Source organism: Choloepus didactylus, chromosome 9 (genome assembly GCF_015220235.1).
Source record: "Choloepus didactylus isolate mChoDid1 chromosome 9, mChoDid1.pri, whole genome shotgun sequence".
Lineage (NCBI taxonomy): Eukaryota > Metazoa > Chordata > Mammalia > Pilosa > Megalonychidae > Choloepus > Choloepus didactylus.
The window spans coordinates 13,897,800-13,918,120 of NC_051315.1; the positions used below are offsets into that span (position 1 = coordinate 13,897,800).

At 41.8% G+C, this 20,321-nt stretch overlaps 1 protein-coding gene across 2 annotated transcripts in view; it reads right to left on the reverse strand.

Annotated features, from left to right (window-relative positions):
* Positions 1-8,803: 8,803 nt before the first annotated feature.
* The window catches only part of EPB41L5 (erythrocyte membrane protein band 4.1 like 5), a 167,575-nt gene continuing 156,057 nt past the window's right edge, over positions 8,804-20,321 (reverse strand). Inside the window, exons 23-25 of one of the 2 annotated variants that reach the window (XM_037848982.1) lie at positions 17,087-17,128; positions 15,654-15,781; positions 8,804-13,609 (exon numbers count right to left, since the gene is read on the reverse strand). In XM_037848982.1, the coding sequence (XP_037704910.1) occupies positions 13,543-13,609; positions 15,654-15,781; positions 17,087-17,128 (237 nt within the window). In that variant the 3' untranslated portion in view covers positions 8,804-13,542. Of the gene's footprint in view, positions 13,610-15,653; positions 15,785-17,086; positions 17,129-20,321 lie in introns of both variants that reach the window. The other variant, XM_037848981.1, reaches the window with a different exon arrangement.

The window sequence follows — 20,321 nt, forward strand, 5'->3', positions numbered from 1 at the left end:
TTGATGAAGTCCATTTTATTGTTTTTCGCTTGTGTTTTTGGTGTAAAATCTAAAAGTCCATCAACTACTACAAGGTCCTGAAAATATTTCCCTATGTTTTCTTGTAAGAGTTTTATAGTATTAGCTCTTATATTTAGGTTATTGATGCATTTTGTATTTTTTTGTATGGTGTGAGGTAGGGGTCCACATTCATTTTTTTGCATGTGGATCTCCTGTTGTCCCAGCACCATTTGTTGAAAAGACTATTCTTTCCTCATTGAATGGACTTGGCACCCTTGTCAAAAATCAAATGGCCATAGATGTATGGACTTATTTCTGGACTCTAATTTACATCCCATTGATCCAAAAGTCTATCTTTATACCTATACCACACTCTTAAAAAAACTTTTTATTTTGAAATATTTTTAAACTTACAGAACAAGTTACAAAAATAATACAAATTCCATACAGAGAACACTAACATACCCCTACCCTGATACCTAGATTCAGCAATTTTGATATTTTGCCACATCTGCCATACCATTCTATCTATCCATCCATCAATCCTCCTGTCTAGCTATCAATCCATTTTCTGAACACTTGAGTGTAGGTTGTATATATCATGCTCCTTGAACACTTAATATGGTCATGTACATTTCCTAAGAACAAGGATATTTATTTATGTAACCACCTGAAGTGCAGTTATCAACTTCAAGAAATTTAACATTGATATAAAGTATATACCCCATTTCTTCATATGTCCCGGTAAAGTCCCTTTGAGACTTTTCTCCTCCCTTGCTAGATCCCATCCAGGATCATGTATTGTCTTTAATTGTTATTGTCTCTTGCTTTTAGTTCTTCTTTTTCCTTTTTAATTATATACAACATAAACTTTTCCCATCTCAACTACTCCTAAGCATACCATTCAATAGGATTAATCACATTCACAATACTGTGGTACCCTCGCCACTTTCCATTACTAAAATTTTCCCTTCTCCCCAAACAGAAACATTATACCCATTATACGCTAATTCCCCACTCCCCCTGCCACTCACTCTTGGTGACCTGTTTTCTAATTTCTGTCTCTATGACCTTCAATCGTATACACAAACTATGTTTCTATAGCCCTCCATCCTTTATGTAGTTTTTTTCACAAATTACGTTTATACATTATGAATTCCAAATCACTGATTTATCATTACTTTTAATGCATTCATCTTTATATCCTGTAAGAAGCAAAAAATGGAATTACAAGCCAAAAATACAATAGTACTGGTATTTATATTTACCCACGTCATTATCTTTATCGGAGATCTTTGGTCTATTGTCCATTGTCCTTTCCTTTCAACCTACAGAAATCTCTGTAGCATCTGCTGTAGGGCTGGCCTAGTGGTGATGAACTCCCTTAGCTGTTGTTTATCTGGCAATGTCTTAATTTCTCCCTCATTCTTGAAAGACAATTTTGCTGAATATACAATTCTTGGTAGGCAATTTTTTACTTTAAGCACTTTAAGTGTGTCATCCCTGTGCCTTCTTGCCTCCATGGTTTCCAATGAGAAATCAGCACATAATCTTATTGAGACTCCCTTGTACATAACACATTGTTTCTTTCTCCTTTGCGGCTGTCAGAATTCTCTATCTCTGGCATTTGACAGTTTGATTTTAGTATGTCATGGCAAGGGTCTATTTGCGTTTATCCTGTTTGGAGTTCATTGAGCATCTTGGATGTGTACTTTTTTTTTTTTTTTTAAATCACAGAACTATTGACAAGGCAACCAGGAATAAAATTCAAAGTACCCAGCCCAAACATGACATCAGGAGTATTTTCCGATGTATAATGAGCTATGAGGTTAGACTTGTAACAGAGAACACACAAACATTCATCATTTTCATAGGACTTAATTCCTTCATTAATTTTCTGATATTTTGCTAAAGGTATTCCATATTTAGGATGTTGATAGGTTTATTTTCTTGATTTGCTGACAAATGATGAGGCAGAATGTATCACTGAAATTCTGCCATATTCACTGTTGTCTCAGTTTTTTCTCCAATGTGAATTCTCTGACACTCACTGAAATCTTATTTCTGGGTAAAGCCTTTCCCACATTCATTCTATTTCTATGAGCTCAGGGTTGATCTGTGATGATCACTGATAATAAAGACTATCTTCCCATGGCAGGCTTCATTGTAAAGTCTTTTCCACATTCACTGCATATATATGATTTCTCTTCCACATGGGTCTGCTGCTGTGCAATGAGACTGCTCTTCCCAGTGGAGCCTTTTCTATAGTGATTCGAAACACTGGGTTTCTCTCCCATATAAGACTTCTGTTGTTTAGCGAAGGTGAAATTTCTAGAGGATTCCCCACTTTGACCACATCCGAAGGGTTTCCCTCCTGTATGAATGTTCTGATGGAAAATGAGCAAAGAGTTCTTGATGAAGTCTTTTCCACATTCAACACATGTGTGAGGCCTCTCTATTTTGTAAGTTGTCTGATGTTTAAAGACCTGGGACTTAGTGCTGATGCATTTTGCACTTTAGCGAATTTCAGTATGAAATTGTTCATGCTTACCATGTTGAAAGGCTTCCCTATTTCCATTAACCTCAGCAGAGTTCTTTATTTCATATCTTCTGTTCTGATTGACTAAACTTAAATTTTATTTCAAAGTTTTTGTATGTAAGTCAAACATATCAGAACTTTGCTTTAGAGGAAAATACGTTTTGCTCAGATGCACTATATTTCCAAATGCATTCTGTCCACACCATTGTTTCATTCTTTTCAGAAATCTTTGGCTTTGAGAATACTCTTGTAGATGACTGTCAACTGCTCTGATTTCTGGACAGGTTCTACTGTGGATTTTATCTTCTATTATCCATGGTTCTTCTCCTCGTTCCAACTTGAAGAATGCATTTTGTCTGCTAGCTTGATACCCCATTGATACCAAGAACAGTACAGTAAGAACAGTTCTCCAACATCATATCCCAGTACAGGTCCTTCTGTGCAGGGACCAGAAGTTGTCACTCCTCACGGGTGAACTCCACAGCCACATCTTCCAATGTAAACAATTCCCAAATAACCTGGGCCTTGATCTTCTCCTGTGGTCAGGAAATAGCAAATAACATGGATTCTTTGTCTCTTCTGCATCTGTCATGAGTTCTTACGGTTGGAAATCTTGGTGTTCACTTAAGGTTGTCTCCAGAAATGGCGATATCCAAGTGATGGACCCTCCTGCTCCTTCCCTGACTGGGCCATGGGAGCCAGGACCTGTAGGACTGACGTGATTTTCTCCAGACTCCACTGTTGACCCCCTTAGCTGAAGCACATACTTCCCAGAATTTCCTCTTTGGATGGATGTGTATATTTATATCTTTCATTGAATTCAGGAAGTTTTCAGCCATTATTTCTTTGAATATTTTTTTCTGCCCCTTTCTTTCTCCTTCGGGGACTCCCACAATGAGTATATTGGTGTGCTTGATGGTGTCCCACAGGTTTCTCAGGCTCTGCTCACATTTCTTCATTTTTTCTTCCTTCTACTCCTCAGACTGAATCATTTCAATTGTCTTATCTTGAAGTAAACTGATTCTTTCTTCTACCAGTTCCAATTTGCTGTTGAACCCCCCTAGGAAGTTTTAATTTCTGTTACTGTGGTCTTCAGCTCTGTTTGGTTCCTTTTCATAATTTCCATCTCTCTACTGATACTGTTTTCATCTGTCATTTTCCTGATTTCCTTTAGTTCTTTGTCCATGTTTTCCTTTAGCATTTTGAGTATAAATAGGACCACTTTTTTTTGCAGTCTTTTGTATGTCCCAGAGTTGGCCCTCCTCACTGACAGTTTCTAATGCTTTAATATTCTCCTTTGCCTGGGCCATAGGTTCCTGTTTCTTTGTGTGTTTTGTAACATTTTGTTGAAATCTGGACATTTTGATATATTATATGTTGTCGCTGGAATTTAGACTCTGAGGTATCTGTTCCTTAAGATTGTATCCAGCTAGTGTTATGACACGGATTTCTTTGCATGCCAGGAGCTAAACAAAAGAAAACTCCTTTTCCAATCCTTGCAGATTGACTTGTGCCAGTACTCTCCTTTAGCGCTTCTAGACAATGAATTTGGAGAATAGCTCCAGGCCAAAGCACAGGGGCCTCCCTGTTCCTTTCTGTGTATGAGCCTTGTCTTGGCCCTGGGAATTCCTCCATTTACACGGTTCTGAATGCCCCCTCTTCCCTATAAAAGTTTCCTCACAGTTCTGGGGACTGCACTGTCAGTCCTATAACCAGCAATCCCGTGGCCCAGGCAGCACAACTTGCCTGCTCTCCACAGTGTTCCATAGGAGCCATTTTCTACCCACAGGGCAAGTTCTGGGACAATGAGTTCCTCAGGCAGCCACCAGACAGACTGGCCAGACATATGTGCTCCCTGCATAAATTTCCTTCTAAATGCTGCCTTCACTGCATCCTCTGTGCCTCACCTTTCAAAACTCAGACACACCCTTGTAATTTGGTCTGGCCAATGAAATGCCAGCTACGTTGATGGGTGTCACTTCCAGATGAAATGTGAAGAGACTGAGCATGTTTTGAGACATACCTTTGTCCCTGCCCCTGAGAATGTAAGACCATGTGTTGGCTTGGACAGTCTGGGCCCCTGAGTGACTTTGCTGAGGGGTGCCCTCTTGCCATTTGCAACAGAAATGCAGTATGAGTGAGAAATAAATTTTGTTGTAAGTAGAGCCGGCTTCCTAGACATGTAGCCTGAGCAGTTGCACAGGGCTAGACATGTATAAGGGATCCACACTTGGATTAAGGATCTGCTATTGCTGTCTTGAAATTCTTAATTTTTGAATAGGGTCCCACGTTTTCATTTTGCACTAGGCCCTGTAAATTATGGAACCAGTCCCAGTTGTAAGCCAGTGGGATTTCTTGGTTTGTTACTGCAGCATGACCTATCCTATCCTAACTGATAAACCAAGAAAAGAAGGGAAGTTGAGAAGAGAATATTAAGTGCTGCCCTGAGGACAGGCCAAGAAAACCCAAGCAGGGCCACTGGATTCAGGATTCGGAGGACAACTCATTTTAGAAGTTTGGCTGTGAAGAGGAGGACATGAGGAAGCTAGAGGGGGATTTGAGATAGAGAGATAGCTTTCTATTTATTTTAAAATGGGAGGCATCTGGAAAGGTTCCAGTGAAGCAGTCATTATAGAAGCATATTTTAAAGATACAGGAGAGATGGAGACAGTTCAACAGAGGACATTGCCTGAGGAGGGAGGATGGCAAGGGGGCCTGGCCCAGATGGTGGGATGACTGTTTGCTTCCATTTTAACAGGAAGAGATGAAGAGAGGATGGGTGCAGATGCAGGAAGTTTGAAAGTTCCCATCGGATGGTTTCTACATTTATCTGTGAAGTCGAGACAAGAGCATTTGGTTAAGAGTGTGACTGGACATCGAGGAGGGAGCGAGTCAGAAACGGACAGCAGGAAAATGTAGGATACGGCTGCTGTGGAGCCTCAAAGAGCAAACAGAGCAGGGTGACTGGTGCTGGGAGTGAGGAGGACCCAGGGAGTTGCACCAGGAATCCACGTCAGCAGGCGCCTTTTCTTCCCCAGCTCAGACCAGGCCCTGAGACAGGGGTGGCTGAAGCCATCCAGTGCTGGGGACTCACCAGATGGGTGCTTGGATCCCATGGAATTAAAGCCAGATTGTGAGGGAAACAAAGAAACGAAGCCAGGAGAGGGCCCTCTCACCCCCACCAGTAACAGTGTGAACAGTAAACGACAATGGCTAACACTTTTTTAAGCATTTACCATATGGCCCCTTTTTAAGCACTGTGCAGCATTAACTCGTTTAATCCTCACCCCACTACTTTGAGGCAAGTACTGCTATCACCCCTGTTCCGGTTTGCTAAAGCTGCCATTATGCAAAATATCAGAAATGGATTGGCTTTTATAAAGGGGGTTTATTTGCTTACAAATTTACAGTCTGAAGGCCATGAAAATGTCCCAACTTAAGGCACCAACACGAGTATACTTCACCAAAGGAAGGCCAATAGCATCCAGAAAACCTGTTAGCTGGGAAGGCACGTGGCTGGCATCTGCTGATACCGGGTTGTGTTCCAGCTCCTCTCTCAGCTCTTGTGTGTTCTTCAAAACGTTGCTCTTGGGGTGTTTTGTCCTCTTTTAGCTTCTCCAAAGCATCAGCAAAAGTCTGCTTTCAATGGCCATCTCCAAAATGTGTCTCTCAGCTTCAGCTGCCCTGAGCTCCTCCTGTTTGTGAGCTCTTTTATAGGACTACAGCGATTAAATCAAGACCCACCCTGAATGGGCGAGGTCCTTATCTCCATGGAAATAATTCAATTAAACATTCTACCCACAGTTGATTGAGTCACATCTGCATAGAAACACTCAAAGGATTCCAACCCAATCAACACTAATACATCTGCTTCCACAGGACTGCATCAAAGAACACGGTGTTTGGGGGAACATAATACATCTAAAGCAGCACAACCCCCATTTCACAAGGACAAAGCTGAGGGGCTGATGGACAGAGTCCCAATAGTATATATTTGTATATTATGGTCATTAAATTAGAACACAGATGGCTACAAGTGTGTGTGTGGGTGTTTAATATCCTAGGCTAAGAACTTTTTTTGCTTTGCAGTCTTCATTAAACCCGTATTTATGGAGCATCTACCACTTGCCAGGGCTGCAGAGAGCTGGGAGTGGAACCAATAGTTGCCCACTTGGAGCTGCATCCTTCTTTCTGCTTGTTCCACTCCCAATACCTTCTCTGGCCTGATATTCCCATCACCAAGCTGCTGGGTAGGGGTTCCCAACCTCAGGATCCCTAGGGGATCAAGAAAGCACATGAAATTGTATGCAAAACCGCCCATGTGTTCAGACTGGCAGGAGAGTCCCTAATTTAAAACAGGATTGTGAAGCAGTGCGTGGCTGTAAGTGTGCCCTGGGGGGAGATGGGTGGGCCTTCCCATGATCATCCATTGGTTCGCCAGCTAGATGGTACACAGAGTTCCCGACGGGATAGGATGAGTGAGATTTGGGAGGATGTGGTAAATAGGGAGATAATTTCAAGGTGGGAGATACTGGTGCAACCCAGTGACACGGAAAGGGTTGTTACAGAACATCCTGAAGGATGGCAAGAGGATAGGGGACCTGCAGAGCCATGTGGTGGTGGTTTTATTTTAGTAAGGCATTGCTTAGAGCCAGGGAGTTTTGAAACTCGTAAGAGTCTTCTGTGGAAATTCTGGATCCAAAAGGAAGGGCATCAGGGGTGCAACAGAAAAACTGAGACTACTCTTTGCTGCAAGTCTGACTTAGGGAGCCAGTAAAAGCAGGGCTGAGGGAAGCAGGGAAAAGGCAGGCAGGGAGATGGTGCCTGGAAGCCCAGAGACCTGCACCCCTGTCCCTCATTGTATGACCTGGGGCAAGTCCCTCTCTCCCCTCTCGGAACCTGTTTCCATATCCAGGCACTGAGGGGCTGGGACTAGGTAATCTTTAAAAGCCATTTCTGCCATGACATTCTCATTTTCTGGTTTCAGAGCAAGCACTAGCTCTTATCTTTGCACTTTGCCTTCTGGACGTGAGAAGGACACAGAGGGCAGGGCCACCTACTGCAGAAGAAAAGGGCTGCCTCTGCCACCCATCCAGGTCTCTCCTCTGGGATGGCTTCTGGCATCCTGGCACAATCAGGATGAATGTTTGCTGGATCACTTTGAGCCACCACACTGCCCCAAACCACTGGTGAGCTCCTCTTCCAGGCCCGGCAGTGCCCTTAAACTTCCTGCCCTGAACTCTGCTGCCTCATCCCCTTTGCCCCTCCTGGCTTTTCTGGATCTGAAGTGTTGGGTTTCTTTATCCTGTGGTTGTTTGGTAGCCCAATATCTTTCCCTTTCCTTTTAGGGGACCATGGTCTTTGTCAGGCACTTGCCTCTATGGCCATGGGGACAGACACATGACTCAAGGCAGCCTGCAGAGCTCCGGGCCTCAGCTTTGAGCAGTCAGGCTGAGGCTAGGCTGCTCCAGCCAGGAGACAGCGGCCAGACTTCCTCCCCTTCCTTCCTGCCCATTGTCCAGCTTTCCTGTTGGTCCAGAAAGTTCTCTGTGTCTTTCCAGTGAGTTGATTTGCTTAAGTAAAAGTGGCTTTCATTGCTTATTGCCATAAACTTCCTTGCAGGTGTGCTTTCAGCACAGACAACTGAGACCAGGCTCCTGCTTCTTCCTGAGAGCTAACAGAAAGCTCCTTGGCTCCCAAGGCACAGCGCTGTCTCTCCTGCCCAGCAGAAGTCCTGTGAGAACCTCAGGTAGCTCTGCTCTTCTCTGAGCTGCTGCAAGGAGAACCTAGAGAAGGCTGGACGGCGGACGTGGAGGGAAGGAGATGGCTGACAGGTGCCATGTTCTAGCAGGCAATGCAATGAACACTTACTGAATCATCTTTCAGGCAAAGGAACCAAGACACAGATTTGTTAGTTTATTCAAGGCCTCACATGTATTAAGTAATAGAGCCTAAATCCACCAAATTATTCTGTACCACACTGCCTCCTGACAATGCCCACTGTGCCTTCCAGGATAGGCTGGATACGACAAATAAGGTTTTAAACTTTGGACCTGGCTTTATGCCAAATTCCCATGGTACATAATGCAACAGACACGGGAAGCTGTGGGGCAGCCTCCGGGTCCTGCCGCTGTGGAGCAGCCCCGGCCTCCTCTTGGCTCTAGTAACAGGGACTCCGGCCTCACAGTTAAGCTGAGGGGAGAAAAGGGCCAGCATGTGGGTATTACACTTCCAAATATAAATGTTTCACAACATCAAAACATAAATGTTTCCAACAAGCTTTATTTGAGTGGGCCACATCTACAGTTCTCATTCCAGTGTACAAACAACTCACAGTTCAGTGCCATGCTTCTAATACAAGTCACAGAAAGCCGCGGGCCATACTGCATGAAGAGTGCCCTTGATATAAAAATAAATTAGACTTTAAAAGCTATTGCAAAGTTTTACACATAGAAAAAGAGTAAACACAAAACAGTTAATGAGGTCCTCATCACCATCTAAGCTATCCAGACAGGAAGATAAAAAGAACTAGGGATCTGTGCTATAAAAAGCCTCTCTAATAAACAGAAATCCTGCGAAGGGACTGCATTATTGTCTTTATGTAACAAAACAGGGACTTATGTACCCCATCTTTTAGAACTGGTAAATAAATGCAGGGTTCAGCTCAGAGCAATTTCTAAAATCCACATGGATTTTCTCAACCTGGGGGCTAACAGGTAGGAAAAGTTTCCAACTTTCTTCTAATCATTTAAGGACCAGAGAGCTTAAATTTGTAAGAGGAAAAAAAAAAAGGACAAATAATATAGAAATGTGCATTCTTCAGTCTGCAGAAAGAGTCCAGGTTTCTAAGCAACTGAAAGGCTGAGGGCACAAGTATCAAGACCCAGTGTGCTCCGCAGGCTCTCAGAGCGGGGAGAGCGGGACTGCCTCTGCCAGTGCCACCCGTGAGACGGAGGGTGTCCAGGACTAGAAATGCCGGGCGCCTCCACGCGACAGAGAACTGGCTGCAGAGCCTGTCTGAATACCTGTCTGACTCCAGGCAGTCATTCCACCACTTTACTAAGCCTGAAACCATGGGCCAGCACCTGTTTCTTTAACTAAAGTTTTACTGGAACACAGCCATGCCCATTTGTTTGCTCCTGACATGCTGATTTGCGCTGCAATGGCAGGGTTAAGTGGGGAAGTATTTACTATCTCTGGTTCCCTACAGAAAAAGTGTGCTGACTCCTGTTCTTAGTGAGAAGACAGGAACTTTGCTTTTCAAAACCCCTACTTATAGAGAAATAGGAAAGATTTTTCTCCATGTAAGTGAATTCCAGATAATTCTGCCCTGACAAGGTTTCTGCAGTGACATCTGAGCTTTCATTTGTGGGCTCATCTAAAAGAAGACAGAGGTACAAGTTTTAGAGTTGAGGAGCACAAGAGAATAAGCAGGACAGGTTCCAGGAACAACTCAGAGCTTTCATCCTTAAATGTCCACAGAATGTCTGTGATTGTGCAAAAGCTTTATAAAGGTAAAAACAAAATGTGAGACTACAACAAATATTTTAAAAAAGGATTTTTCTGTCAACCAACATAAGAATGGTAGGAAAACAGCTAAGAGAATGTCTGAATTTATAAAGAGCAAAGGACAGAAGCATCCGAGCCACCTAAGCATTCTGCCTTCAGCTGTGTCTCCAGAAGGGAGGGAATGAAACACCAACAAGCCCTTCCCTTCTGCACCAAGGCAACACAGCGACACGCAGTCAACACCATAGATCATCTCATTTATGACCCTACAAGTTCTGAGGAAGAGTCTAGGGAAGATAACTGAAACCTATAGATCTTATTTTAAATACCCATGCCGACTCTTGCCACCAGGGCTCTGAAAGGGACGGCTCTGAGCTTCATCTCCTTTCTGCTCCCTCTGGCGGCCCAGCTGGCAGGCAGGCAGCACAGCACGGTTCTGCACGGTCTGAGAGCAGTGCACTGCAAACCATCAGAAGTGGCAGCAATGGTGGGTCGTGGCAGTCCTCAGAGACCACCTGGGCAGTGGCAAGAGGACAGAAGAAGCCCACCACTTTCTAAGTGCCTTCCTAAAATCTGCTCACAGTCACAAGTTTGATCATATTTGTTACTAATGAACTATCACAGTAAAATCTGGTACCAGAAAATCTGGAAAGAAACCACAGAGTGGTTGGGCCCTGTGGCTATAGCACAGGCTATAAATCACCTCCAAGCTGCCACCAGATGGAAGGACGCTAACTGCTTCCTAGGCTGGAGTGGATCAAAGAGACTATTGTTCTTGTTCTCTTTGCAAACATGTTCTCATTACTCTAGACTTCAGTTAATTAAACATTGCCAATATTTCTCTTTAGCTGTATTATACTATTGTATGGGAACCTTTGTCTAGATACTGAAAAGCTTCCTCTCCACCTAGAACTCATTTTGAACGGCCAGTTGGTTATTTACTTCATCTGAGGATCAGAGCTTTACTTCGTTTATCAGATAATTCAGATGTGCAGGTGGATTTTTACCTTTTGTAATCTAGTACCCTGCCCTGACAGTCAGCAGCCTGTGGCGCCACCTCAGCCCAAATGCCTTCGTCCCGGACAGCATCTCTAAGCTCTCTTTTTGTGCACATTCTTTACTGATCCACACTTGCCTCTCTCTTCCCTCAAAGACAGACCTTTCCCCTTCCCCATCTGACACGTTCGCAGCTTTCAGCTCCCTTCCCCTTTTGAGGACAAGTGTTACAGCAGCTCTGAGGGTGGGACGGGCAGCAGATATGACAAGAAGCTTATAGTTGCCTGGTATCGAATCTTGAATTAGTCAGGGCTAATACACCATTAAAGTATAAATCTCCATGTTTACCACTTCATGCCAGAACAAGCAAATAAAATTTCCTCTTTGCTTGGGATTCAAATGAATTTTAAGAAAATCCCTCTCGATATTCTGACTGGCAAGAATGCAGGTACCTGAAGATACAAAGGTTATAGGATACTTTCTGCTACCGAATTCCTAAATTTTAGAAAATTTAAAATAAGGATGATGCTACTTCCTAAGCAGGGTGGGAAATTCAGACATTTCAAGCTAGTAATGGCTTCAGCTGCTCCATGGTTAGAAAACAACCTCAGTCTTTCAGCACACGTAGGGTTGGTTGTCAGGATCACATTAACATATTGACGTCCAGTCCAACATGTCCTGGGTCAAGGCCCTGGGTCCAGGCCCTGGGTCCGGGGGTCACTTACAGCTGTGAGAAATTTTGTTTTACAATTAAGAACTGGCAAGATCTCCACAATGAAATCACAAGCTTAGCATAATGGCTAAGGGGAGGCAGCCAGCAAGAAGTGCCAACTTTCTTTCCTCCAACAACAAAATCATTTTGTGCAAAAGTGGTTTCCAATCCCTACAGCTCCCTGGGAGACAGAGCAAGAGTAAAATTCCTGAGCTTTCCAGTCCAACACATGCTACAAGGAGCCCAGAGTACTCCAAACCACAGAGTTTTAAACGTCATAAAAGTAGGTACTTTTAAGCTAAGCAGTATAAGTTAATGCTCAATTATATACACATCACAGGGCAGAAAACAACCCCGAAACAAATTTCAGGAGGTACAGCTTCGCATCAGTCCCTGATAACAAGGGATTAACGATGACTTTGCCAACATGGTTCCTAGACCATTCCCATAGCAATGAGGTTTACACTATTCATTCTGAAGTTTTAAAGATAAAAAATGTTATTTCTGGGTGTTGGGATTACAGCTTGTAGTTGTTATACTCTTCCGTAGTTTTCTGTAATGAGCATATATTACCTACACATTCTGAAATATTTTTTGGAAAAAAAAAATTAGAGCCCATAGTCCACTACAGCAAGCTGACTTAGAACTGCAGTTTTCTTTAGCCAGGCAAAATTTGAGACTATACAGTATTTTTGAACAGATAAAAAATGATGAGTAAATTCTAGAAAACTTTTTTTTAAACTAACAAAATTCCCAGTGTGAGTTATTTCAGTAGGTTGTGTATAGTTTCATACAAGGTAGACGTTTAAGAAACAAACTGCACCCCATTCCCCCATTCTTGTCCTGGTGTTTTTGTTTTTTTCAGAGTTTGAAAACTCTAAATTTATTCAGCTTATATTGAAAGGAAATGGACCTACTTCCAAATAGGGACCCATGTGGAGAAGTGACAGCCCCAGAAACTGCTGGTCTGGGCTGGCCCCTTTGCCCCCAAGTCTGCGTTTTCCCACCTGGCTCAGGAAGGAGTGAGAGAGCCTGAAGGTAAAGGCCTCCAGACTCTTGGCCCAGGGTCTCTTCAACAGTAACCCCCACCCAACCCATCCCCTATACTTCTAGGCTGAAAAGTTAGAGAATATGTCTGCAGTGAATACAAGAGATTCCTGTGGGAAGGCGGAGCTAAAAAATATAGTAGACAACGATATCTCTGTGGTGAAAAGTATGGGAGGCATTTAAAACCCTCTGTATTCTAAGTTTCTCTTTAGTGTATTGATAATTGTAAAAGAGCTGGTCCTGAACAATCTCCTACATAGTGTCCTCATCAATTTCCTAAATTCCTGATTTCCATGTAATGCTTGGAAATGTGCAATTTCTCTAATAGGCATTCAGATCAAGCACACTCACCCGGATCCTAATGAGGGACATAACATTCAAAAGGACTATTATGGGTGATCAGGACCAATTACGGCCACTAGAGGGAGCCAAGAGTTTGAAAGAAATCGCAAGGAAAGTAATTGTCCAGTTTCAGGAACTTACAACTTTAAAAACACTATAGAAAATAAAAAACCAGACACCCTCACTTGGGCAGAAATGCACCATGATTAAATCCTTCTGGTTGGACGGAAAGTGTAGCTGTATTTTCACAGAACTGAAGTCCAATCTAGGAAGAGCCTTTTACCTACAAGTAAAGGACAAGCTCCTGAATCTAACATCTTCCAGTTGAAACTGATTCCAGAACAGACTGCTGAAGAGTGTCAGGCATTCCAGTTACAGGTGGGGAAGGAGCAATCCCTTAGAGCTCGGTTGTCAGTAAACACTTCTGCTTCAAGATGGCGTCTTTGGTCAAAGTCGGAGCAGAGCTGAAAGGCAGGGAGAATGGACTGAGTAATGAAACCATCCCGGGTGACAGCAGCATGACTTTCCCCACTGGTGCCATGTGAAGCATGTCAACACATTAACACAGTAAACACTAAATGAACATGTAGTAATGCGTAATCTAGCAATGAGGTATTCCACAGAAGGAAATTTTCTAGATAATAAGATACCACAAGTTCCCTACTTCCTTGAATAAAATATGCTAAACATACACTGAACCATTTCTTAATGAGTCAGGGTTATGATGATGACTATCAAGAATAGTACTGAGTTGCTCGACATCATTAGCAAATCAAATCTGCAGTATCACTTCACACCTACGAAAATGACTATTTGAAATATGAGAAATAACAAATGTCACAGAAGAGGTGGAGAAATAGGAACCCTTATACATTGTTGGTGGGAATATAAAATGGTACAGCTGCTGTGGAAAACTGTGGCAGATCCTCAAAAAGTTAAACATAAAACTAATATTTTACCTGGCAATCCCACTTCTAGGTATATATCCCAAAGAACTGAAAGCAGGGACTTGAACAGGTATTTGTACACCACTGTTCATAGCATTATTCAAAATAGCAAAAAAGGGGAAACAATTCAAATATCCATCAGCAAATTAATGGATAAACAAAATGTGGTATATACATACAATAGAATTCTATTTAGCCACAAAAAGGAATGAGTACTCTTACATGCAAAAACAAGGCTGAAACTTGAAGACATCCTGTTACGTAAAATAAGTAAGACACAAAGGCACAGATACTGTATGATACCACTTATTTGAAATAGCTAGAATATGCACTCATAGAGACAGAAAGGAGAATAACAGGTTATGAGGGGTGAAAGGCAAGGGAAATGGCGAGTTAATGCATAATGGGTGTAGTGTTTCAGTATGGGGTGATGGGAAAGTTCTGTTAATGGATGGTGGTGAGGACAGTGCAACATTGTAAAAGTGATCAATCCCACTGAATGGTATATTTGGGAGTGGCTGAGATGGGAAAGTTTGTGCTGCATGTATGTTTCCACAATTAAAGAAAAGAGAGCACTACAACCTTGTCCTCTGCATGCAACCTCTGTTCTTACAGTGGCAATTACTAGGCATATAAATGTTTAGAAAAATAACCTATTATATTTGGTTTAATTTACTACTACATGCAAGCTCCCCAAAGACAGATCCCATGTCTGTCTTGTTCACTGCTATGTTCAGTACCAGATATAATGTACCAGTTCCTGGTACATAACAGACATTCAATAAGTGTTTGCTGAATGAATAATGATTTTATTCTAAAGACTATGGAGATCAAAGAGCAGTTTAAAAACGAAACTGCCAATTTCTCTCAAGATATTCACCTCTAATTTATTCTTCTAATTATGAAAGTATCTACTACAATTGACCCTCATTCTTAACACCAGGAGGATCTAAAGCAGGCATAATCAGAGACTAGGTCTGAGTTGAAGGCAATTATAAGTCTTTTGCAAAATATGTGCAGTTATGGTCCTAGCAATCAAAAGCTGAAGAACTAGATGCTGAATAAAGCAAGGTCTTTTGAATCTAGTTTCTGATTGTGGCAAGCAGTTTGTTGAGATGAGCTGGCAACAGGTTTAATTCAGTAAAAGCTCTCCCAGTGTCCTCACCATGGGGATCTCCTACCCCACCCTTAAACTGCCTCACCATTTGTCACTGACTACTACCCATATAGGAAGCACAGTAGTAATAATTGAGCATGAAAGGAACAGGTATATAAATTAGAAACAATTACACATTTTTAAAGATAAGACTGTTAAGTCTTCATCTAGTGAAGATGTCTTCAAAAAGAAATCAGAATGGGTCTCCGTCATAATTTTGTAGAAAACTAATAACAAGAAAAAAAGAGAAAACAGTGTACTAAATAATAATCTGTAAAAAGATTTAGCCAGACTCAATTAAGTTCAATTAAAGAAGAAATGACACTGTTGCTTTCACTATAATTAATTTTATTGTTTTTTCCTCCTAATAGGTGCCCAATAACTGCAAATGAGAAATAACCTCACCTGGTCACAGCATCCACCAAGAATGGGGCTGGGGGAGAAATGAGCGAGGCTGCTTCTTCATTACCATGTCCCTCCTTCCCGGGCAAGGACACTCCACTTCCTGCAAGTCCATTAGAAATGACACTGCTCTGCTGTGGGAGAGACATAACCACGTGTGAGCACAGAGGCAACCCCACCCACCCAGTGGTCAGCACCTCCGCGCCGTCATCTTCACCAAGGATTATGGTAATGAGGACGGTGATTTTGATGATCACCGTGTTTTGTGTTTTCTTCACCACCCCACACCTCCCATTGTTATTTCTGTTTTTGTCAGCATCCTTGAGCGTTTACAGACAGAAAGATTAAGTCACTAGTTTAAAGCCATTACGTTTAGTTCCAGAGCTCTAATAATGACCCCCAGGTTTTTTTGTTTGTTTGTTTGTTTTTTAATCTTCATTTTATTGAGATATATTCACATACCACGCAGTCATACAAAACAAATCGTACATTCGATTGTTCACAGTACCATTACATAGTTGTACATTCATCACCTAAATCAATCCCTGACACCTTCATTACCACACACACAAAAATAACAAGAATAATAATTAAAATGAAAAAGAACAATTAAAGTAAAAAAGAACACTGGGTACCTTTGTCTGTTTGTTTGTTTCCTTCCCCTATTTTTCTACTCATCCATCCATAAACTAGACAAAGTGGAGTGTGGTCCTTATGGCTTTCCCAATCCCATTGTCACCCCTCATAAGCTACACTTTTATACAATTGTCTTTGAGATTCATGGGTTCTGGGTTGGAGTTTGATAGTTTCAGGTATCCACCACCAGCTACCCCAATTCTTTAGAACCTAAAAAGGGTTGTCTAAATTGTGCGTAAGAGTGCCCACCAGAGTGACCTCTCGGCTCCTTTTGGAATCTCTCTGCCACTCAAGCTTATTTCATTTCCTTTCACATCCCCCTTTTGGTCAAGAAGATGTTCTCCGTCCCACGATGCCAGGTCTACATTCCTCCCCGGGAGTCATATTCCACGTTGCCAGGGAGATTCACTCCCCTGGGTGTCTGATCCCACGTAGCGGGGAGGGCAGTGATTTCACCTTTCAAGTTGGCTTAGCTAGAGAGAGAGGGCCACATCTGAGCAACAAAGAGGCATTCGGGAGGAGGCTCTTAGGCACAACCATAGGGAGGCCTAGCCTCTCCTTTGCAGCAACCGTCTTCCCAAGGGTAAAACCTATGGTAGAGGGCTCAACCCATCAAACCACCAGTCCCCTATGTCTGTGGTCATGTTAGCAACCATCGAGGTGGGGTAGGCCAATACCCCTGCATTCTCCACAGGCTCCTCAAGACCCCCAGGTTTTTAAAGGAAAAACAGGAACTTGGTGATCTTTCAGACCTTACTCTGAAAGGGTAACCAAAAGAAAAATGACAAATATGCACTTACTGGCACAATCCATCTGGGTGTGATCATAGATGTTGAAGACACCTAAAAAAATAAATTTATATATGTACATACTTTTAGGGAAGACTGACATTTTCATAATTATAGTCATAATATTTTCTATTATTATGAAATGCGTTGTAAGGGAAGGCAGTTCTTAAGGATACCCTTGATGTGACATGGACTTCTGAATCCAAGATTCTTTTCTTTGACATAGTTACTATACCTCACCTGCATAAGAAACCCATAATTTTGAGAATCTCTTTAATCTAAAAATTATTCTAAGAATGCTACTAATGTTTTCAGTTCATTTAACAGGATCCCTCTTAAAATCCAGTTATTTTATTTTCTGAAATTTCACCTCATTACAATTAATCATTACCTTTTTTGGTAGCATCCTGAATATTGGATTGTGATTAAACCAAATGAATAGCATAAGGAAAGCACACAGAAAAACAAATCTGTTTATATATAGGGTCATTCTCTAATTAACAAGCATGTATGAGGAAAATGGAAATGAAAACATCCATATTGTCAATACTACCCCCAGAGGGATTTACAGATTAAACATAATCCCTACCAAAATCCCAGCAGACTTTTCTGCAGAAATGGAAAAGGTGATTCTCAAATTCATATGGAATCGCAAATGGCCCCAAATACCCCAAACACTCCTGAACTGGAAGAACAAAGTTGGCAATCTTACTTCCTGATTTTAAATAATTACTACAAAGCCACAATCATCAAAACTGTGTGGTTTTGGCATAAAGACAGACACACAGACAATGGAATAGAACTGAGAATCCAGAGTTAAATCCACACATATATGGCCAGTTGATTTTCGACAACCTTGATTAACAGCACAAACTGGCAGAAACATCTTTCTCAAAGCTCCAGAAAACAGTTACAGGACTGTCGTAACTAAGCATGTGCCAAATCAAGAAAAAGGCTACTTAAAAGTAGTAGGATTCAAGGTGCCTGGCTGGGCACCCCCCACCCCCTCATCAGCCTGCACTCCTAGCGGGGGCTCCTGGTCCCAGTTCCACAGGGAGCAGAGTAACCCTTACGGGAGATGCAAGTCTGGCCCGATCTGTCTCGTGGTGGCCTGAGGGAACTGCCATCCCAGAATCTTCCCTGTCTGTAGAGGTGGCTCATCACGCTCTCCTGAACAGGGCTATGGGAAAGCAGTCAGATCATGTTGCCTGGGGCAAGGGATTCCTTGCTCTAGGACAAAGAGTGCAGTGCCCAGGAAGGTGAGGAAACCGTTTCCTGATGGGGGTGGGGGGTGGGATTTGTATCTGTGTAAATTGGGGAATTCCCAGGGCCACACGCAGTTGCCCTAGACAGGATACATGTGCAGAAAGATCAGGGAGACCCTGTATTCTTTATTCTCTAAACATTGTATGGTTAAGCCCTGAAGGAGAGAGAGCACTTGCTCAGGTCAATCTCAAAGTCTGGGAAATGTGTTTCTTTATGGTTTTTTGTTTAGCTCCCAGCATTCAAGGAAAACTTTGTCAGGACATTAGCTGCATACAAGCTTAAGGAACAGATGTCTCAGAATCTAAATTCCAACGATTACACATTAAAATATAAAAATGTCCAGGTTTCAACAAAAGATTACAAAACATATGAAGAAACAGAAAGTGATGGCCAAGGCAAAGGAGAAGATTAAAGCATTAGAAACTGTCAATGAGGAGGACCAGATCTGGGACATTCCAGACAAAGACTAAAAAAAATTGTCCTAAATATGCTCAAAGAGCTAAATGAAAACATGGACAAAGAACTAAAGGAAACCAGGAAAATGACAGAGGAACACAAAGAGAATATCAATAGAAAGACGGAAATTATGAAAAAGAACCAAACAGAGCTGAAGACCACAGGAACAAAAAATAAAAATTACCTAGGGGGATTCAACTGTAGATTGGGGCTGGTAGAAGAAAGAATCAAATTTACTTCAAGATAAAACATTTGAAATCATCCAGTCTGAGGAACAGAAGGAAGAAGAAATGAAGAGAAGTGAGCAGAGCCTGAGGAACCTGTGGGACACCATCAAGCACACCCAATATATGCACTGAGGGAGTCTCAGAAGGAGAAGAGAGAGAGAATATTCAAAGAAATAATGGCTGAAAACTTCCTGAATTTAACAAAAGAAATGAATACACAATCCAAGATGCACAATGAACTACAAATAGACCCATTCCATAGCATATTAAAATCAAACTGTTACATGCCAAAGACAAAGAGAGAATTCTGAAAGACATAAGAGAGAAAGAAACAATGTGTCACATACGAGGGAGCCTTCATAATATTAAGTGCTGATTTCTCACTGGAAACCATGTAGGCAAGATGGCACAAGGATGACAAATTTAAAGCACTGGAAGTCAAAAACTGCCTACCAAGAATTATATATCTGGCAAAACTGTCTTTCAAGAATGAGAGAGAAATTAAACATTCCCAGATAAACAAAAGCTGAGGGAGTTCATAACCACTACACTGGTCCTACAAGAGATGCTACAGAGAGTTCTGCAGGTTGAAAGGAAAGGACAATAGGCAAGAGACCAAAGCCACATGAAGAAATAAAGATCCCCGATAAAGATAATGACGTGGGTAAATATAAATGCCAGTACTATTGTATTTTTGGTTTGTAACTCCATTTTCCACTTCTTACAGTAGCTGAAAGACAAATGTATAAAATATAATCATAAATCAGTGGTTTTGGACTCAGAATGCATAAACAGTAATTTGCGACAAAAACTACAAAAAGTTGAGGAGATGGAGGGGTTTAAGAACATAGTTTGTGTATATTATTAAAGTTTAGCCGGTACAAAAGCAAACAAGATTGTCATAGTGTTAGGATGTTAAATTCAAGCTTTATGGTAACTACAAAGAAAATATCGGAGAATATGAAAGCTCCTCAAGACAGAAATTGGAATATAGGTTGCCAGGGGCAAGAGTAGCGGGGAATGGGGAGTTAATGCATAATGGGTGTAGGGTTTCTGTTTGGGGAGATGGAAACATTTTAGTAATGGAATGTAATGAGGAGAGCACAATATTGTAAATGTGATTAATTCCATTGAAGGGTATGCTTGGGAGTGGTTGAGATGGTGTAAGTGGTATATATGTTCCTACAGTTTTGTTTTTTTTTAAAGGAAGAGCAATTAAAGAGACAACAACAATTAAAGGCAATACATGATCTTGAATGGGATCTAACAGAGGTGGAGAAAAGGTTCAAAGTGACATT